This window comes from Nomascus leucogenys, chromosome 6 (assembly GCF_006542625.1).
Source record: "Nomascus leucogenys isolate Asia chromosome 6, Asia_NLE_v1, whole genome shotgun sequence".
Classification (NCBI taxonomy): Eukaryota; Metazoa; Chordata; class Mammalia; order Primates; family Hylobatidae; genus Nomascus; species Nomascus leucogenys.
In genome coordinates this window covers 50,310,886-50,333,649 of record NC_044386.1, presented here as the reverse complement: position 1 = coordinate 50,333,649, position 22,764 = coordinate 50,310,886, and the positions used below count along the sequence as shown (strand labels likewise).

Below are 22,764 nucleotides of genomic sequence, written 5' to 3'. Positions count from 1 at the left end.
CTTAATGTGGCACAGTGTTGAAAGGAAGTACATTGTTCTGACGTTGGTTAAGACTATGATGAAAAGATGTCAGAAGCTGTGCTGTGAAAGCAAGGCTGTGACATTTGGAGAAGGTGGTTTGTGTCTGTGGGCTAGCTCCCCATTGACCATCTCACAGATCCACCCACTTGTGCTCCCCTGAATCTACCTCCCCTTGGGGTTCGAGTGCAGAACGCTTGCTCTTCATTTTCTTCTTCCTTTCAATCCTATTATTCTTAACACTGTATTTAACTCCAAGGAATTTTATTTTGAATCACAACTCTAAGATCTCTTGTTTGGAGGGCAGTTTCAATTTATTAATGAACCAGAGAAAACAGCACAAAATGACTGTGAAAGGCCAAGAAAGATGGGTAGGGGTTCATTCTGCCTGATTCTCCCGTGCATATGGAATAAAGCCTCCCTGAGCTCCATGCCCCTTAGATAAGGGAAGGCTGGTCCTGCAGAGGGAGCACAGTGCTTCTCTGTTTCTGTGTTGTGGATGGAAAACTCTCTCTCCCTACCCCCCCATGGAAAGTTTCCCTCCGCAGGATCATAAACCTGAACATCTAAGACCTCAAAAACACTTCTTTTTTAAAATTATTATTATTATTTTTTTAGAGACAGAGTCTTGCTCTGTTGCCCAGGCTGGAGTACAGTGGCATGATCTCAGCTCACTGCAGCCTCCATCTCCCGGGTTCAAACAATTCTCCTGCCTCAGCCTCCTGAGTAGCTGGGATTACAGGCATGCACCACCACGCCTGGCTAATTTTTGTAATTTTAGTAGAGATGGGGTTTCATCATGTTGGCCAGGCTGATCTCGAATTCTGGACCTCAGGCAATCTGCCCGCTTCGGCCTCCCAAAGTGCTGGGATTACAGGTGTGAGCCACCATGCCTGGCCAAAAAGACAACTCTTGAAACACATTTTTCCAATTTGCAGCTATACTTTTTCACACCTTTGGATTTCACTTTGTCTGAAGCAGTGCATTTAGAGACAGATTGCAAACCCAGTTCATTAGATTCTATTGTTCTTTTCTCCTATGCTGCTTAATAGTCTACATCCAGGTTTATCCCCTCACGCTCAGAAGACAAAATATTAAGACCTTAAATTAGAGATTCCAAAAGTATGAACATACATCATCTCATCTGGTCCTCACAACAGCCCTGTGAGGCAGGCAGGCAGGCATCATGGTTCCAGAATGCAGAGGACAGAGTCCTAACTGGTTAAGCTGGAAACCAAATCCATGTCCTCTGTCTCCTGGTTTAGTGCTCCTCCCATTCCATGAGATGAACAGCACTCACTGTAATGAACAAAACAGCCTTTCTGCTTAGAATAGATGAAATGTCCTTTAGGCTTGCACACAGGTGATTTTAAGTAGAAACCTTGCTAGAAAGCTTGGAAGAAAAACACACCTGAGCTCAGTTCAGCATCAGAATCAGCATCAGAGGGATGAACAGGGCAGAACATGGACATCTTTGACAAGGGTTTCTGCTTATGTTCTTGATTCTCACCCAGATCATGGTTGAGTGCTGTAACTTTAAAGCAGCAAAGTCCAGTAGGAGGGAAGGCATTTAAAGGACTTTCTCATCTAGCAACTTATTGATTCCTTCACAAATCCTCTTGAGGTTGGGCCTACAGTCTCCATCCAGACTATAGAGGGTGGAGAGGAACTCCACATCGGCAAAGTGGTTAAAGACGTGGTTGATGCGCCCGTGGGTCCTGGGCGTCAGGTGCCGCTGCACCAGTTCATGCACCAGGTCCTTGCACTCATGCAGGAGATTGGAGAGCACGTTCCTATCGAAGGTGTATTCCACCTCATAGAAGCTGACGATGGTCATGGCCGTCTGGTTCAGCTTCTTCCGGAACTTCTCCACAATAACAAGCTCCTCCTGGCTAAACTGGTTGTTCCGGTAGAGGATCCCAATTTTGATCGCCACCTTGATTAAGTCTTTCATGATCTTGTGGGCTTCCTTCTTGTTGTGTGTGTGCTCTTTGGTGACTTTGTAGAGCTCATCAAAGATCTCGCTGCTGGTGTCATCAATCAACATGTTGGCCACAGTTTTGCTGGCTATTTTGCTCAGAATCTTCTTCTGGGCTTGAAGTGCAAGACTCTTTGAACTAAAAACATCAGGACCTATGGTAAAAAAATATATATAAAAGTTTTAGAAATATAAGAACTGTCTATTATTTTCCCACAAGTAAAACACACTAACTTGAACTTATGTTCTTAGAGCAAAAACTCATGTCTTTATATCCCCTCACTCCCTAATTAAACCCCACCCCAGCCTGGTTTCCCCACTTTCCTCTCCACATGATATGCTTTGTTTACCCTTTTGAATCCCCTAAACTGTGCTTATGCTCTTTCCTCTGCTGGAGGTCATCTCCTCTTATCCAGGCCAAATCTTACCTTTTTAAACCTATTTCATTCATAAAGACTTCCTGATTCTACTAGCTCACAAAGAACACTCTACCACTGCTGTCACACTGGAAACCATTCAGCTTTGCAAACTATACAGGAGCAAATTATTGCTTAATGGCAACAATGTAGCCCCATTGTCAACCCCAGTCCCAGGGCAGACATGGATAGTTGATCACGACAGTCATTTTGACTGAGCCTCAGAACCCACATATCATTGGGTCTAAGAGGAATTCTTTTGATTTTGAAATATTGAAAATTGGATAGGTCTTTCAGTTAATGTTGCCAGGTAGCTGTTGTGCTGTGGTTGTTATTACCTGTGTGCACACCAATTTACACAAAAGTTGTGAGAGATTTGGGAGAAAGTCAAGAGAAATTTTTGTAAGAAATGTTGCCTCCTGAATACCCTTGATGGCATAGAGAGTTGTACTGTGGGAACACAGACATCAGTAACTCCAAATCAAAGATGCTAGAGATGAGTAGTACTCTGAAAGTGAAGCAGCTTAGGAAAACCAGACCCAATTTATTTTGCTGTTATTTTCTACTTTATGAATGAATGAGAGCAATATATGTTTTAAAAAATCCACAATATTATATGCAAAGAAGTCTAAAAAGCCTCTTTCAATAAGTATAAATAAAAATTCTAACTAATAAGAAAGAAATGGTTCATAATTTAATTTATAGCATTTTTTTTTTCTTAAGAACACATAAAATGGCATCTTACAATTGATGGTGTTTTGATTTGATGAAATACTCTACAAGGCCACCAATTAACTGGAGCTGACATCTGAAATGAAACCCACTGGCTATCCTCACTCTACAGTATGTGTGTATATTGTTCTTATCTTCCCAAGGAGATTCAAATTGCCCAAGGACAGAGGCAATGTCTCCCAGAGCACCTAGTTCAGTTCTGAGCATAGGGAATGGTGCCGTTGAGTAAAATACCAGAGAAATGTAGAAGAATAAGAAAGTAGTAAAATACAGTGTACATCAAACCGATACTAAGAAAAACCAATATTCCTTTTGAGAATGAGGGCCTGGAGAATCCCAAGAGCTTTTGTCCAGTGCTTTGTGTCCACACAGGAGTGACTGGATAAGCAGAGCAGACAGAGTGATGGCCACATGCCCTGGCTTCTGTTGTCCTTGTCTGGTCCCTCCCTCTCTGCTCCTTCTGGGTCAGCAGAACTAAACCAGTGAGCACCAGGGGCCTTCCACAGCCCTAGCAAGCTCTCTTCCAAAGTCTGAGACCATAGAATCTTTAAGCAACTTCACACCCAAGTGACCCTGATATGGCCAGGCTTTTCCCTTCCGCCTCAGTGCTAAGAGGAATAAACCCTCATTGTGCGGAATATAAAAGGAATGTACAATCTCTCCTGACTCTTCTTTACTATGAGAAAGCTCCGACTTCCTGACTGATGCTATTCCAGAGTTTGAGGCAAATGATATTCCTGCCCAGTCTCATCATCTACCATGATCACTAGAGCTTTGTGTGAATAGCTTTTGTTCTCTGCAAAATCAAAGCTGTTCTCCAAAGGCAAATATTTACAAGCACTAAGCATATTCAGAAGATTGCACTGTATGCTTTGAAGTCAATTCCACAGATGAAGCTTAAAGACTGTTGAGTAATCGCCCTGTCACTGAAATAAGTATATGCCTCCTCAGGTGACTATTCTAATAGGAATAGTGGAATGTAGATGGATCCATTCTAGAATATAAAAAAATGAGTCATGGCTTTGTAGTCACAGCTTCTAAAAACTGCCCAAGAATAAGTCTTTAGACTCTCTAGAAATGCAGCCAACATGCATTTACACAGAAGGAGCAGGTCAACTACGTATGCATCCAGTGGCAGGTTGGTGCCTGAGGGCAGGGACTCATGTCTAAGTCCAATTACCCCCAATGCCTGGCACATTGGCCACACACAGCAGGTGTTGGCTGAGTGAAGGGAGTGCTGGTTCTGTGCCAGGCGCTGTTTAACCCTTTGGGCTGGGTTAAGTGGGCATTTTCCCGAGGCTTTCCTGCTGGCCTGATTCCATACCCTGCTGTTTGTACTGCCAGCATTTCCTCTATTCTGCTCTGGACCAGTTGTCAGAGCTCACATATCACATTTAAAATAAATATAAGATTTATTTTAAAAATAATTAATTGGCTGGGTGCTGTGGCTCATACCTGTAATCCCAGCATTTTGGGAGGCTGAGGCGGGTGGATCAGTTGAGGTCAGGAGTTCGAGACCACCCTGGCCAACATGGCTAAACCCCATCTCTATTAAAAATACAAAAATTAGCCAGGCGTGATGACATGCATCTGCAGGCCCAGCTACTTGTGAGGCTGAAACACCAGAATGGCTTGAACTCGGGAGGCAAGTGTTGCAGTGAGCTGAGATCACGCCACTGCACTCTGGCCTGATCGACAGAGCAAGACTGTCTCAAAAAAGTCATAATAATTCAATTTACCAACATTTATTTTATTTTGTTTTTTGAGATGGGGGTCTCGCTATGGTGGCCTCAAAGCTGGCCTTGAACTCCAAGGCTCAAGCAATCCTCCTGTCTCAGCTTCCCAAGTAGCTGGGACTACAGGAATGTACACTGTGCCAGGCCCCTATAAGAAATTTTAACAACTGTGTACCTCCTTGAATATTTTAAAACTTGTCAGCAAGTATTTTTCATGTTAAGATTAAATAGTTAGGAAAGATATAGTTTCTAGATAATGTAAATAGTGACATTTTCAAATTAACCTGTTAAATCATTCTTTTAAATGTGTCCAATGTAACATAAGTACCGTTGTTATATAATACCCATTATTGTACACTTGAAAAATGACATGAACAAGGTCTTCTTTAAAAATTGGAAATGTTACATTTTTTTCTCCTCGAAATTGTATCTCTATTCTACTTCACCCACAGCACTTTAACTTCATGTATGTGCTTTGCTTGAAAATATTTATCAATCCATCATAATTCTCTACAACCAAAGGATGCATATGAATTTAAATTTAAATTAAAAGAAGATTCCAGGGACCATAAATCTCTAAGCAAAAATTAAAAATTTTCCTTTGGAGTGAGTTATCATTTTAATTATTTTAGGTATAATATAAAATATCAAAATTTTGATAACTACTTACTAAACATAAGAAATGAAGTTTTATTGGAAATGCACCTCTAAATAAGATGGGCAGGGGTGAGTTATGGTGCCTTACCAAAAGAGTCATCACTGGCAATGTGAATTTCACATCAACTCTTTGTTTGCCAGGAGGTTTTGTACCCCCGGGGCAAAATGTCCAATAAAATTTTTTTCTTGGCCACCACACCCTGTAATCTCAGCACTTTGGGAGGCTGAGCTAGGTAGATCGCTTGAGCCTAGGAGTTTGAGACCATCCTGGGCAACATGGCAAAACCCTGTCTCTAGGAAAAATACAAAAATTAGCTGGGTGTGGTGCCATGCACTTGTAGTCCCAGCTACTTGAGAGGCTGAGGTGGGAGGATGGCTTGAGCCCAGGAGATTGAGGCTGCAGTGAGCTGTGATCATGCCACTGCACTCCAACCTGTGTGACAGAGCGAGACTCTGTCTCAATAAAAATAAAATAAAATAAAATAAAATAAAATAAAATAAAATAAAATAAAATACAGTGAAAAATTAGCCAGGCATGCACCTGTGGTCTCAGCTACTCAGGAGGCTAAGATAGGAGGATTGCTTGAGCCCAGGAGGTCGAGGCTACAACAGTGGAAGAAAGGGAGATCCACCACGCCTTGACCTTAGGTTTCTTCTTAGGCAGATGAGTTTGTATATTAGTATGTACAAAGAATATGTATTGAAGTTGTCAAGAGGAATTTGGATCTATAACTGAGTTCCCTCAAAACTCTGCACATGTTGTGGAATGTCTCTGGACTCTTGCAGTCTGCGCATCTACCATTCTGAATCCTACTCTTCTGCAAGAGCAGCAGACTTCCATGAAATGTTAAGAAGTCTTCCTTGGGAAGAAAAGAAGAATTTCTTGATTACATAAATTTAAAAAAACACTGATTAAGCAAAGTGAAATAGCTTATTTTCTGTGAGATTTTAAAAATATTTATTTAATACATTAGGGTGTTCTATCAACTCCCAGAAAGAAGTGGGTGTGGTAGGCAGAATGACCCCCAGAGATATCCACATCCTCATCCTTGGAACCACTGGATATGCTGCCTTACTTGGCAAAAGGGAATTTGCAGACATGATTAAGTTGAGGGTGAAAGAGGGAAGTGGGAGAGTGAGTTAGAGAAAGAGATGTGATGATGAAAACAGAGGTTGGAGTGACATGGTGGCTGGCTCTGAAGATGGATGGAGAAGTCAGAACCAAGGAACGTGTCCTGTAGAAACTGGAGATGGCTAGGGAGGGGATCGTCCCCTGGAGCCTCCAGGAAAAAAACAAAACGGAGCTCCTGCCAGCACCTGGATTTTAGCTCTGTAAAATCCATTTCGGACTTCTGATCTCCAGAAATATAAAATGACAAATTGGTGTCTTAAGCCACTAAATTTGTGGTAATTTGTTACAGCAGCAATAGGAAATGTATTCAGGTGGGTAGAATGAGATGTAGCAGTCTTGATTTTCTTTGATTAGGGAACTATTTTTGCCTCTTGAGTGACCAAATGCCTAGTTTTCCAGCAAGGAGGGCTTTCCCAGGCAGTGGACTTTCATTGCTAAAATTGGAAATGTTCCATACAAATTGGGACAAGTTGGTCATCTATTCCTGAGCTACTAGTGATGTATATTTATCATATGAAGAACGAGAAGTAACAAAGATACAACTTAAGAGTGGAGGAAGATTATACCATTTAAGAAGCTTCTATCTCAGCAGGGGAAGCTGAGTACCTACCCATCTTGCCACATTTACCACCTGCTCTACCTGCTTTTTAATTCTAGAGCCAACCTTTTGTCCCTTTTAGACCAAGGTCCCCTTTGTCCCTTGTTTTCTCTGCAATTATTGAGCATTTACTCTTAGTTTGGCTATGTAGCAAGTGCTATGAGGAAATCTCGAGAAAAGTATTCAATTAGGTCTTGCTCTGAATATGATCCTGCAATGAGGCCAGATATAGACAATGAATCAAAATACAGAAACATGTGAAACAGCCCACACTGGCATGAGTGAGAATAGTTGGGGTAAAGTCCATGGGCTCTGAAGGTGGATTTGCACGTAGGTAGGGACAGCTATGATGTTAGGAAGTGGTTTCTAAAGTCATGGATATAGGCCAGTATTTTTCCCCAAGTCACAAAGTCCCTGGGTGTTTTCCCTAATAAGCTTCCAGCCATCTATCTTGTATAAGAATTTATTATTTACCTGCAAGTAATTTGGGGTGCAAACTTCTACAGTGAGGGCTCAGGAGGGTCACCGGGATAGCATCTCTGAAGCTTTAAAGATCAAAAGTGTCATGTAGAGGAACCCAAATGTTATGGACCGCCAAAATTACCAGGAAGGCTTTAAGAAAAGACAACAACCAAGTAGATTTCCATACTCTACCCCAAATTGTTACAAGCTCCCTAAGTGATTCTGACATGATGAATGTAGGACCCATGATTTATGACAGTGTCCTCCAACATGTATCCTATAGAGAACTTGTCCTGTTAGATGCTCCAGGAAAGAAAGTCTTGAGGTCAGTTAAAAGAGTTTGTAGATGACAATATATCATGGTTTGCTTTTGATGGTTCACCATAACAGGTAGCTTATTAAGGCTTTGAGAAGTCCTACAGTAAAGATACCTGCATAGTTTTGTTTAGTCCGCCATTTACTGGACATATACATATGCATATGAATATATATATATGTATATGACATATATATATATATCACATTCTCTGGTATGCATTATAGGAAATACTGGGATAGGATTGAGAGAAATAAAATCAAGACACTGGTCAACAGAACACTTTCACAACTCTCAGAGCTTAATGGGGAAGCTGGGGAGATACCATTGTTTCCAACATGCATACATAATGTTACAAATGATTTAAGGGAGAGAGAGGGCACCGAGGGAGCAGTCCCATTTGGAAGACTTTTTGCACATGGAAATCTTGGCCTTGCTTTCAACCATCCTTCTGCCTCAGCCTTCTGCACAGGGTGCCTATTGGTGACCCACCAAGGAGGAACACTGCAGGCTGAGAGAAAGAGCATGAGCTAAGCTTTGGGAGTCAAGGTCATGAGTGTGCTTGGGATATTTGGGAAACAGGCCTAACTAGTGGACCATGTTTATTAATGGGGAAACACTAAAAGATGGAGGATGGGTCTTGGTAAAAACTTCTCTTTCTGTATACAAGCCCTAGGAAAGCTCTTTTGGCCAGGGATAATTCTTTTAACCATGTTTGAACAAAAGTTCCCATTTTCCAGGCATGAAAGGTAATGGATTGTTTATAGTACCTCAGAATCTCTGAGAATAGACATAAAAATGTGATTATGTAGCGATAGCAAATTCATCCTGGTAGAAAGACAGGGGGCTTCCTTAAACCAAGATTGATAGAAGAGCTCAATCAAAGATAATATGAAGGCTCTGAGAATAAGGACCCTTCGATCATTTACAAGAAAGGAAACACACCAGGACTATGTTGGGAGAATGGTGTGACAATGGCAGTGAGCTAGTTTGGAGAGAAAGCGAAAGATAATTTAAGGGGGGAACTTCACGGCATGGAAAAGTGCTGGGGCCAGTCTGAGCTGCTGCTTTTATAAATGATGTTCAGCCGGAGTACAAGTGATGTTTCCATGTTTCTAGAAAACACTAAGCTCTCCCAGATGGTGAAATGCCAAGCTAATGGTGATAAACAACAGGAAGATCTTTACCAAGCTGGGTGAGTCGGCAGAAGAGCTTCAGCATGGTAAGAACAAGGTAATAAATTTTGGGAAAAATAAAGTAAATGATGGTTATGAAAGATGACAGGCTCTGAGCTCTCAGCTACAGCCCAGAAAAGGGGCTCTGAGCATCACTCCAGGATGTGGGAGTGGACAGGGTGAGGGGACAGCTATTCTCCCCTCTTTTTCACAGGACTTGGAAACTTCTCTAAGGAGTGTGTAGAAAACTTGAATGTAGGTGTGGATAGCTGTGTAAAAATTATAAAATGGGAAATTATTTGTAATAGCCAGTACACATCAGAATTACTTCATTTCTCTAAATAGCTTAAGATAATGGCAGGGAAGAGAATTAGCTAAAAATGTTAAGCAGAAGTTAAGAGTGAAGATGGTTCCCAGAAGAAAACAATCTGGAGTGCTTAATGGGCATCATCTGTCAAGGCAGGGGACCCAAAAGACAGGGAAGGTGGGAGGAAAGGCCCAAGGGATGGGGTAAGAGCCTTGGGCAGAGGGAGATTCCTGGTAGTCCAAGTTTCTGGCACTCAATCACTTACACTTAATTGTTAGGGGAAAAAAAACAAAAAATGAAAGAACTTCAAGCAAATCTCCTTAAGACGGAGCAGGCTCACAAACTGCTTTGAACTTGAACTTTCTTTTCTTTTCTTTTTTTTGAGACAGAGTCTCGCTCTGTCGCCCAGGCTGGAGGGCAGTGGCACAATCTCGGCTCACTGCAACCTCCGCTTCCCACATTCAAGTGATTCTCCTGCCTCAGCCTCCCGAGTAGCTGGGACTACAGGTGCACACCACCATGCCTGGCTAATTTTTGTATTTTTAGTAGAGACAGGGTTTCAACATGTTGGCCAGGCTGGTCTACAAACTCCTGACCTCGTGATCTACCTGCCTCGGCCTCCCAAAGTGCTGGAATTACAGGCGTTGAGCCACAGCGTCTGGCCTGAACTTGAACTTTCATGGTGAGCAACCATCCTTCTGCTCAGTTTATGCAGCCAGAAAAGCTGATTGAACCTATCACATCTCTCATGCTCCATCTTTCACTACTGATAAGTGGCCAGGAGCGAGTGGTGAGAGTGATGGCCTCCCCACCCCTTCCCGTCTCCTTTTCTGTTCTGTGGGTGAATGATGAGGAAGGTGTTTGCTGTAGGGGTGAGGTGTGGTGGTATGCAGGATGGGATATCCTTGATGATGATAAAATGCTTCCTCAAGAAGACACTGCCTCTGCTTTAGGTTTTGGTTGTCCCTAAGTAGCTGTGGGGGCAGGACCATTAAGGAACTTTAAGTAGTGTTTTGAAATGTGAACCTCACACAGTTGTGGTTTCCAGAGAGACTCACTGAGTTGTTGCATCTCTAGTGGATTCAAACTAGAAAACATTTTCCATCCCTTGTATAAAACTGTTGTTTGTATATTCCTAGAATTCTAAAGAAAGAACATGGAGCTGGAGGAGGTAGAATGAAATGAAAGCCTTAAGGGATGGTGGGGCCTTTGAGTTAGAGACAAGCAAAAAAACCTTGATCCTCCCCTCTCCCATGGAGAAATGATCAAAGCTTAGAAGCTCATGAAAAGTGCCTTTTATTGGTCCAGTTCCTTTCCTACGTGAGAAAGGGTGGCACTTCTGAGGCTTACAAAAGGCATTTGGGAACACTTTAAAAGGCACTCCTGGTAAAACTTAGATGATTTAGAAGGGTTAGGGAATGGATTTTTCAGACTCAGGGTTAACTTCACAGCATATTCTTGAAGACTTCTTGGATCTGGTCCCTTCCCTACCCTCCAGAGGAGCCACCTGCCTTGAAGACAGATACCCCGAGCTTACCCCTGCTTCTGGGAAGTCCTGAGGTCTCCCAAATTTCCACCACCTGCCACAGGAAGCAGGCAGCTTGTGGGACTCATGGGGGACACCGTGACTTAAAGGGTAGCAGCCTCCACTAGGCACCACTGGTGGGGTGCAAAAAATGGAACTCTTAGAACCTCTATTTAGGTTTCCTTTTTTGTAATGAGATAAATTAAGCTTTACTAATATTTAATACACAGACAGATTTGGGCCCCGCTGTTGTGTGGCATTCTGAGGGATGAGGGAAAGATCCCCCACATGGGGTGGGAAGAGGTGCTTAGTCTATGCCTCACTTGTTTGTTCTCTTTCAGCAGTTTTGATTTATTTCAGCATATGTTTATGTGTGCTTGGTTAAACAGACTCACTGATTATATTATTTCATTCTAACTAAACTAGCCCTTGCAAAATAGCCCAGTGATTTCAAAAAATGCCTGAAAGAAACAAAACTGAGGACTGAAGATGAGCTGCTAATCATACAGGCACATGTGAACAGCAGGAAAACACAGAGTGGACACAATTATCCTTCCTCTTGACAAGAGCTTTCCTGCAGCCCCACTTTAAGGGAAAAGTAATGATCTAATCAGATCTGACAAGAAATGGGCCATCGACATTTCAAAAATTTCTATGGGACAACTTGAAGAATGGATTTCAAACACTTTTACTTGCCTCGAGATATTTCCTGAAGGCAGTAGGAAGCCATAGCAATTAGAAAGATAGTTAAATGCTTTGTATTTAAAGATAGTTAAATGCCTCCTGTTTCTGATCTTTAGCTTGTCCTCTGGGTGACAGGGAGACAGCAGAGTAAGGAACAGCATGGGTGATTGCTGGGGTTCAGGGATGAGTCAAGGATGACCATGAGTTGTTTCTTCTAGCTTGAAAGACAGGTAGGGTGAAAAGATATAGAGGTGCCGCCAACTGAAATGGACATCTTGGAGGAGAAGCCAGCCTGTAGGGAAGATGAATTCATCCCTGAGTTCCAGGTACCCATGGGGCATCTGGGTGGAGATGGTGACACCACCCTGTCTAGCAGGACACTTCAAATCTCACCTGTCCTACCCTAGTCTTCCCATTTTCCCCTGCAAATCCTGCCCCTTTCCAGTAAGGAAGAGATGATGAAAAGACCCATCTTCCTGAAATAATTAGCCCACTAGAGATCTTGAGGGATAAGTGGGTTCTTCCTTCAAAATGCAGACACGTCTATTTAGCTGGTTAAAGTGGATTCTCTATTTGCGTTAGTCAGCCACACTGTATCCCTCTTGGGAGTCTCTCTCCCCTTTGTCGTCCACCATCAAACCACTCCTCCTCTTTCTTTTTTTTTTTGCAAGACGGAGTCTTGCTCTGTTGCCCAGGCTGGAGTGCAGTGGCACGATCTCAGCTCACTGCAACCTCCGCCTCCCGGGTTCAAGCGATTCTCCTGCCTCAGCCTCCTGAGTTAGCTGAGATTACAGGTGCGTGCCATCACGCCTGGCTAATTTTTGTATTTTTAGTAGAGATGGAGTTTCACCAGGTTGGCCAGGTTGGTCTTGAACTCCTGACCTCATGATCTGCCCCCCTCCCTCGGCCTCCCAAAGTGCTGGGATTACAGGGGTGAGCCACTGCACCTGGCCTACCCCTCCTCTTTCATCAAGAGAATGAATTATTTAAAAATTAGGGTAGGGAGGGAGAGGCAGTCTTGGGTGCAATAGGACGGGGGCAGAGGTTGGAAGGATGAAGGAGTGAATTACCGGAGACAACCAAATGCAGAACAGGGGTGCTGGTTCACCAGTCTTCACCCCCTCTGCCATGTGACCAGCTTTCCTGACTCCGGCTGTGGCTTAGGTGCCCCTGAGATCCTGCCTTTGGCTGGGGCCTGCTAACAGGCAGAGAGCTTTGGCTTTGCAGTTGGTAGCTGCTCAGTCCCAGAGATTCATTCATCTACAGGCTAGGAATGGGGATTTGTGTGTTTTGGGGGCACCAAACATGACAAAATTTCCCAACTCTTTTGGACATTTTAAGGGTGCTGAATAAGAACATACAAAAGTATTGGCAGTCAAAACAGGACGCAATTTCAGATTGCTTCAATGCCTTACATTGAATAATTACACTTGAAAAGCAGCATTTAATTGTCTTCAAGATGAAGACCTTTCCCCTACCCCAATTCCTGGGTCTTGAAAAGAAGAGAGATTGGCAGGAGGAGCTGTAAAACCTTTTAGCTCATTATCTCAGCTTGTTTTAGAGCCTCCAATCCACCACCCATCAGCACTAAGCAATCTGTAACTCAATTAATGGTAATGTCAGAGATAAGGACAACTGCTGAGTACAGATTATGCACATGAGGTGGTATATACCGTGTATCTGATCCTCACAACAATTCCTCAAGAGAGGGACTGTGAGTTCCATTTTATAGATGAGGAAACTGAGGCACAGTCAATTTAAGTAATTCACTGCAAGCTAAGTGGCCAGTAAGTAGCAAAGCTGCAGTTGGGCCCAAGTTCACCAGACACCAAAGCCTACAGTCTTTGCCTTCCTGTATCTGCCTTCGAAAAATTCCCCTTGGCTCCCTAATGACTGCGATTTCTCACTCATTTGAAACATTAAAGGCCTCAATTTGAATCTCCACCTACCTAGGGGAGTTGTATTTCACCACTTTTTTAAATACCAAATGGACAGTCTTATGTGATAGAACATACTCATCAAGACTTGAAGATAGATGTAGCTTTCATTTTTAGAGGGAATTCTGTATATTTCAACAGTTACATATTGATGTTGCTTTTCATATTGATTTTATAGCCAGTTCTGAAAAGTGAATGAGTGTTTGATAATTTTACTTACCAGAGCTAACTGAAGCAGATACTTGTGAAGCCACTGGGGGGTAAATCATCTCCAAATCAACAGGTTAATTTTGGAGATCTCAGAGATATTTTTGGCTCTCTGCAGAAAAGTAGCCATCACTAAAAACAACATCTACTTACATGATTTCTTTAAATGAAGCTTATTCATTCCCCCAAATCCCTTGCATCTAATAAATAACTAGTGTCTCTCTGAATGGCAGATCATATTCAGGCATAATAATAATAAAGTTAAAGTGCCCGCTCTTCCATGTGCTTTATGCACAGTTAAGCCATCATATTCTTGCAACAACTGTATGAAGTAGGCACTAATGTCAGCAATAGCAATAGATGCAGCATTTCACATCAAGGAAACCAAGGCAAAGAGAGATTAAGTAGCTTGCCTGAATCTACCATTTAGAAAGTGGCAGAGCTGGATTGGGCAGACTCTGCCCCAGAGTCTGCCTGAGTTCAGTGCTTCAGCCTGCCACACTGAGCTGCAATGCATGGGGTGACAAACATCAATTAGTTTAAATGTTTTCTGAATTATTGCCGACTTTAAGATGGAGATTGAGCAGTGTTTTTCCCTCACAAGAATTAATTTTCTAAAAACCACCAAGTGTTTCAAATATATACATAATAGATAAAAATACGTAATACATAAAAACATGTACATAAACATAAACAAAATAAAAGATAATTTAACAAACACTGTGTAGCCACCACCCAGATGGAACAATTCTTAATATTTTAAATATTAAGCATTTCAAACATATGGACAAAATAGAACATAATTTAACAAACACTGTGTGGTCACCACTCAGGTGGAAAAATTCTTGATATTTTACCCTCAAAGACAGGGAGAGGTAAAGCCCTCTTTGCTTTCAGCTCCCTCTCTTCTGCTTCTAGCTCCCAGATCAAACTGCACTACAGAAGTTGTATTTTGGTTTCATCCATCCACGTTTTTATGCTTTTGTCTCGTTTCATAAGTACGCATGCATCAACATCATGTTTAAACTTCACACAGAAGGTGTCATACTACACAGATCCTTCTACAACTCTTTATTCCACATCCTGTTTTCAAGATTTATCTTGTTTAATCATTTAGTTGCTTATATAAATATATATCTTCAAGTTTCCTCCGGATGGACATTTAAGTTCTTTCCATTTTCTGCAAGGAAAAAAGTGTCTCCTTGTGTGCACACACACAACAGTCTCCTGGGGTCTACACCTAGAACCTGATTGCCAAGTCCTGCAGCAGCAAGGGCTGCCAATGGCTCTCCAGAGAGCCTGCACTTATTTTCACTCCCAGCAGCAGTGTCTGAGTTCCTGTGGTTGCACTTCCTCATCAACACTTCAAATCATCCAACTTTTTAATTTTTGCCAATCTGATAGGTATAAAATGGTACCTTGTTTTAATATGCATGTTCTTGATTGCTGGTGAGATTCAATATATTTGTGTTTATTGGGCATTAAGGTTTTTCTCTTCTGCAAATTGCTTGTTCATATAATTTACTCATTTTTTCAGTTGAATTATATATATTTTTCTTTTTTGTATATTTTGCTATGATTCTAAGCCTCTGCTGATCACAGGGGTGGCAACTATCTCTTCCCAGTCTGTAGCATTACATTTTAACTTTATTATGGTGTCTTTAGTCATACAGAAAGCTATTTTTTTTTTTAGACGGAGTTTGACTCTTGTTGCCCAGGCTGGAGTGCAATGGCACAATCTCGGCTCACCGCAACCTCTGCTTCCCGGGTTCAAGTGATTCTCTTGCTGCAGCCTCCCGAGTAACTGGGATTACAGGCATGTACCACCACGCCCGGCTAATTTTGTATTTTTAGTACAGACGGGGTTTCTCCATGTTGGTCAGGCTGATCTCGAACTCCTGATCTCAGGTGATCTGCCTCCTCTTGGCCTCCCAAAGTGCTGGGATTATAGTCGTGAGCCACCGCGCCCAGCCAGAAATCTAAAATTTTAATAGTTTAATTTATCAATCTTTTCCTTGATGGTTGGTGGTTTCTGTATCTCATTTTAAAAATTCTTCTCTTGCCATGAGGTGATAAAAGATAATCATATATTTTCCAGAGGTTTAAAGGTTTTGTTTTTCACATTTAGGTCTTTAATCAATCTGAAAATTATCTGTACATATTGCATGAGGTTGGGAATCTTTTTCTCCCCACAATTTATTCTATTTATTGAATAGTTCATACTTCTGCTACCTATCTGGTAGGCCTCTTCTTTTCATATCAGGTTTCTATATTGCATAGATCTGTTTTTGAGTTTTTTACTCTGTTCCATTGGTCTATTTCAGTACAAAAACCAAGTTTTCTTAATATAACTCATAAGTCATGATAGACTAAAGGGAAGTGCCCCCCACCCACCCTCACTTTATTCTGCTTAGAAACTGTCTTGATTATTCTTGCCTTTATTCTTCCATAGGAATTTTAGGATCACATGATCAAATGCCATGAGCACTCTATGTTAATCTGAAGTAAACTGGTATCTTTTTTTTTTTTTCTTGAGACAGAGTTTTGCTCTTGTTGCCCAGGCTGGAGTGCAATGGTGCAATCTCGACTCACTGCAACCTCCACCTCCCGGGTTCAAGCGATTCTCCTACCTCAGCCTCCCGAGTAGCTGGGATTACAGGCATGCGCCACCATGCCTGCCTAATTTTGTATTTTTAGTAGAGATGGGGTTTCTCCATGTTGGTCAGGCTGGTCTCAAACTCCCGACCTCAGGTGATCTGCCTGCCTTGGCCTCCCAAAGTGCTGGGATTAGAGGCGTGAGCCACCACGCCCAGCCTAAACTGGTATCTTTATGATACTGAATCTTCCTCTCCATTAACATGACGTGTCTCTCCATTTAGTCATATCTCTTTCTGTGTCCTTCAGTTATGTTTACAGTCATCTCCATAAATCTTTTGCATCTATCTTTCATTAGATTTACTTCTAGCTACCTTATAGTTTTGGTTGCTGCTGTTAATTTTTTTCTATTACAGTTTCTAAATGGTTATTAATGATGCATAGGAACCCAACTGATCCCTGTATACTTATCTCCAATTGAGACATTTTGCTGAGCTCTGTTATGAGTTCTAATATATTTTATATAGCATCTCTTGGACTTTTTAATGTAGACAACATTGCCTACACAAAATGATTGTTTTCTTTGACCCCCTATTTCTTTTTCCTGCTTTATAACACCGGTAGAAACATCCAGCATAGTGTTGAATAGCATTACGTGGCATCCTGGTCTTGTTCCTAACTTTAACAGGATTGTCTCTAAAATTTCCCTGAGTATGCAATGTTTGCCGTGAGTTTTGATGGATATCCCTTATCAAGTTATCTTCCTTTTATTCCTATTTTGCTAAGGCATTGTTTGCTTTTAAGTAGAAATGTATCCAATTTTAGCAAACACTTTCTTTGTATCCACTGAGATGATCATATAATTTATCTTATGATATGTAAATTTAACCAATTATTCAAAGACTTTTTGATTTAAATCATCATTGTATTCCCAGGATAAGCCCTACTTGGTCATGATGCATATGTATTTACTATACTGGTGAATTCTACTAGTAAATATTGCATTTTGCAACTAAACTCAAAAGTGAGATTAGTCTATAACATTTTCATAGTACTATCTTTGTCAAATTTTGATGTCAGAGAAGACTAGTCCCATAAAACAGATTGAGTAGCTTTCCTTCTTTTTCTGTGTCTGAGAGTGTTTATGTAAGGTGGGGATTAACTGTTTTTTGACAGTTTTAGTAAAACTCACCTGCATTTCACTCGACATTCTGAGGATATCTTTCCATGACAACAAATGTACTACATCATTGTTTTTTGACAATAGCACATGCCACCATTTTCTCTACTGTTCCCCTCTTGGTAGGTTTCAAACTGTTTCCAGTTTTTGCTATGAAGTATCTGCAGAAAGTAACAACCTAGCAGCAGGCTGCCTGTTGGAAAAAAGGGTGCCTATTGCCACATGGTAGGATTCCCTTCTAATGCTCCTTCCTAAGTAACAAAGTAACAGGAGACACTGAAGAGGAGCTCCACGAACAGACCTCTGGCTCTGCCCACAGGATCCCATTCCTCCTACCAGAGACCTGCTTGCCCAATTCAAAGCCAAAAGGAAGCTCAACCCTTCACAAAAATGGTTTTGTCCTAACCCAACTGGCTGAAATAGTCAGGATGACAGCCAAACAGTACCAGAAATCAAGCCAGCTCTCCCTAAGGGTGCTGCCCTGGCTGCCAGCCATGCCCTGACTCTCTTGTGCCATAGCTGAATCCAGTGGACCCTCGCCCAGGTGGAAGAGGCACAGCTGACAGGTTGTTTGTTGCAGCTGAAGGTCCCCTCCCACCATAAGCCCCTGGCCAACCCTTATGTCCCTCTTGTCAGGGAAGCTGGCCCTCACACCCAGCTCAGTGGTAGCCCTGTTCTTGTGCTGCACTGCGACTGGCCATCCACTTTCCACATCCGGTGCTGAGTTCTTAGGGACTGATGATCAGAAGACCTGTGAATCCCCATAAGCAGAACTGCCTACTACGTAGAAGTTGCTCAGTATATGTCTTGTATATATGTCTCAGTAAATGAATGACTGATGAGTGATTTTAGCGTGTTTGATCTTGTTCTTTGAGGCTCAGATTCTATCAGTTCAGGACCCACACCTGGAAGGAGGTGCATATTCACAATGTGCAGGTGGAACTGAATGTACTCAAACGCCTTCTGAACTAAGCACAAGGTCCACCCTTTGCCTTTCATACGGAGCTATCTGCTTGGCCCACTTGGGTTCTGCCTGTCTTTGACCCAACAACAGCAGCATCACCTGGGGGCCAGATGGATCGCCCACCACGCTCTCAGTGTTCAGTTCCAGCAGTAAACCCTTTCTCCATGGCAGCAGCACCCCTCCTTCCTGCCACCCCTGGAGCCTCCCCATTTACGCCCCTTCACACTCATGAGCTATTTTAATATACTCAGGAGCTGTCGGGCTTGGAATAGCACAGTCCACGTTCTGTCTCTCTGGGTAATCCTCTCTCTCTGCTGGCAGCTCCCAAACTTTCTCCACCACGGCAGGCACCCAAGAACTCAGGCTCAGAACACCAGACTGCTAACAAGGACACCAGTAGGATGCCACATTCAGAGCCATGGGAACATGCCAACACCGTAATATGTGAAATTAGTAAACAGTCTAATGCAATAAAAATGTCAGTCTTTGGAATGCTGTAATTTTTGGAGTATGGATGCAGAACCTAAAATGTGCAAAACAATAAAATGGAACAAACTCCAGTCTATCTTGGAAAAAAGAAACAAAACATGGCCTGCGACAGTGGACTGAGGCTACTGGAAGGTGCTCTAATTAATTAATGTAGTAACATGTAAACCCTCAGCTTAGTGAGCTTAACAACAACTAGACAAACTGTTAGCTGTACTTGAGAGGTCAGAACACACGAGGGAGAAGAAACCAGAAGGTACTTCTGGATGGGAGATGATTTGGCAGACAGCATTACGGCTTCCTCAATGTTCTACTTGATTTTTTTTTAGTGAAATATGAATCCTGAACAATGACATTTTTGGATTTCAGTCAATCTGAATGCGGAACAGCAGGAAAGGGACATGTAATATATTGCTTATAATCTCCCTTACATATATTCTGTAGTAAAACTGGTTTTGTTTACGGATTTAAGACAAGTCAAGCCACATTTTTAATATCTGCTGGTGACATGGTCAATATCTGGCCTGTGGAATGACAGTGTTGAGGGATGTTGTTAGCAGATGGGAGGTGGGATGACACCCGCAGGATCTCCTGAGGTTGGGCTCCTAAGCTCTGCTGGGACCGCTACTGTGATGGAACCACTCTGAGTCCAGGGGGAATCCCATTCACATCACGTAACGGGAGGGGCCAACTAGCTGTGGAGGCTTAACTTCCTGGAAGTTTCTCAGAAATGTGACTTTCTCTCAGGCTTCCTTTCTAAATTAAACTCTAAGGCCACAAATGGCTCAGAATAGAATTTTTTATACTTCATGGTAACGTAAAGAAGTACCACCAAAAGGTTTCACTGTTTTCCAACCAAATCACCAGGTGTGGTCACTCAAAGATGCTGAGAATGGCTGTCCTGTACAATCAAGATGCCAGGGTGTATCCATGGAGTAGCTAGCTCCTCGGATACAGGGAAAACGAGAAAGCCCAGTCCTGGTCCTGACTTTTGCCACTGAGCCAGCAGCAGGAAGTGGAAGACAGAGCCCGGCCTCCAGCCCTGCCCTGCCCCTGCCACCCCCAGTGCACTCACTGTGTGCCATGGGCCCATCTTTTTACCTGCCGGTTTCTGGGTGTTAAATGAGAAAGCAGACTAGAAGATTCTGCTAATTTGCTTTCTCTTCTCAATTTAATAGTAACCCCTTAAGTATGATAAGTTGAATTTTTGTCATCATCTGGGCACGCATCAGATGTGTGTTGATGCCTGTGGAGGGGTCCTCCGCGTTCCTCCTCTCCCGTGCTGGATTACAGCCGCCCCCCATTCTGCTCCCGCCATTCTTCGTAAATGGAATCCTCCTGCTTCTTTCTCACTCTGTAACACCTGGGGCATCGACCTTGGAGCCTCCAGCTTTCCCTGTCTGTGGCTTCCCTCCAAAATGCTGCTCCCTCCCCTGTTTTCCTGGGGCCCTTGACTCCTCCATTAGACCTCAGCCTCCTCTGTCAGTCCTTGGCCTGTGCTCGCCACAGAGCGTGCGGTCAGCAGGCGTCATGCTGGCTCTCCCCAAGGCCTCTTCCTGTGTTGGCCTCAGTGCCCACAGACCAAACCACAGACTGCCAGGCCCCCAGGCCCCTGGCCCCGGCAGGCCGCCCTGTGCTGACGTAGCTGTGGGTGGGACTCGTGTCCGAAACCTCAAGGCCAGCTCTTCCCGCTGGTGCCACATCCCAGCTGCCCCGCCTGTCTCCCCAGCCTCTCATCCCGCTTTGCTCAGTGCAACTCCTCCCTAAGCCAAGCACGCTCTGCTGCCCACCCCGCTCCCATCTTCTGCAAGGGGTCCTAGTCAAGGAACCTCCACCTGGCTTCAATTGTTTGTTCCCTGGCAGTTCCGAGAGGGGAGACCTTTGACAGAGACAGGAGATAGCCAAGGGGTCCCTTGCAAAACACCCCATTCAAGCCTAAAACAGCCTGAAAGCTGAAAGACCCGACTGCCGGTCCCATATGAAACCCGCCACCCAGAGGGAGAACAGCCCCTCTCCGCCCGCCCTTCCCCGACAGCTTCTCGCGTAATAATGCGCACATGCGCACTGGGGGAATAGGGGGCGGAGCCTCGGGATTTCGCGCCTTTGGCAGGGGGAGGAGCCTGGACTCTTCAGCTCGAGTGTGCTGGCCTGGAATTCAGTCTGTGAGGTGGAAGCCTGTTAGCAGGACCTCTTATTTTTTTCTCTGAGAGCTTTCTTTTAATAAATTCTGCTCCCCTCACCTTTCAATGTGTCTGCGGGCCTCATCTTTCCTGGTCATGTGACAAGAACCCCGTTTTAGCTGAACTAAGGAGAAAAAACTTCTGCATCACCTTAACTGTCCTGTTCACCGTGGCGTCCCTGACATGTGCTAGGAACTCAATAATATACATTTAAACCTCAAAAAATAAATAGCGATTGGGCAGCCCCAGAAGAGGCCTGAGGAGGGAATGGCCACGGCAGGACAGAGGAGCTGTGGTTTTTTCCTTCCCTGGCTTTCACCACAGACTCAGTGGTAACTGCTCTCACCAAGGTCACCAAATAATCTTGTAATTGGCCCTGAGGAGTGTTTGGAAACACGGGAGGGCATTTTCGGTTGTCACACATATAAGTGGGGGCGGGGGGTTCTAAAGACTGTTTCCGGGGGGCAGATACGCTAACTACTTGTAATCCTGGAACGCCGAGAGCACCCCGATACACACGGCTTACCTGGCCACCAGCAGGAGGGGACCCTCTGTTGGTCTTGCTTTCCTAGCCCCACCTCTTCTGGCCCTCGTTAGCCTCCTCCAGGCCTCCTCCTCCTCTGTCTATGCCTCATGTCTGGGTGTCCTCCTGAGCTCACTCAGGGTCCTCTTCTCTCGCTAGACACTTCCCAAGTGTGAGCTGCCACCCCTGTCCCATGGACTGACCCCTGCCCCATATGTTCCCCAGTTCAGGGGACTCTCCCATCCATAACTGCTTGCCTGACCCCTCCCCCTCCACATTCAACATTTCTCTCAGCTCCTTTCTCCAACCCTCCTGAAGTCCTCTCCTTGTATTATACGTGACTCTGCCACCGGCCTGTGTCTAGACAAGAACCTGGGGACCATCCTTGTCTTATTTCTCTCCCTCACCCCCCATATCTAATGAGGCCTCCGACTGTCTATTCAGTTTCTGTAATATCTTTAAATGCACCTGCCTTCCTCTGCCTCTCTTTCGCTACCTCAGTACAGACCCTCATGGTTTCTTCCCCGAATGCTTGTCTGTCTCCTTGCTCATCTCTTTACCCCAGCTACCATTCTATTTTCCACACCAGGCTGACAGCAGGCTTCGATGATGCTGCTCCCCTAGAAAAGGCCTCGAGGGGATTCCCATAACCTTCAAGACAGAGCCCAGACAACTCTTTAGCATGGCACACCAGGCCACTGAACTGACATCTGTCTTCTCTTTATCCTCTACAAACCCTAAGCTCCTGGCTCCAGGCCACAGGCAGGTCTCACCTGCACCAGGCCTGGGTCCCCTTGTACCTCTGCATTTTCTGTTCCTGTGCTGGGACACTGACCTCTTACTCTCTTCCCAGCCCAATTCCTGCTTAGCTTCCAGGGCTCCATTTGAATGACTTCTGACTTCTAGGCAATTTCTTTTTGCAATCACCTGCCCTGTCACTTATCACCTTGTGGAGC

General features: G+C 43.7%; 1 protein-coding gene across 1 annotated transcript in view; it reads right to left on the bottom strand.

The window, feature by feature from the left end:
• Window positions 1-313: 313 nt before the first annotated feature.
• TNFAIP8L3 (TNF alpha induced protein 8 like 3) overlaps window positions 314-22,764 on the bottom strand; it is a 38,101-nt gene continuing 15,650 nt past the window's right edge. Inside the window, exon 2 of the mRNA XM_030813794.1 lies at window positions 314-2,151. Coding sequence (XP_030669654.1) covers window positions 1,589-2,151 — 563 coding nt within the window. The 3' untranslated portion in view covers window positions 314-1,588. The remainder of the gene's footprint in view (window positions 2,152-22,764) is intronic.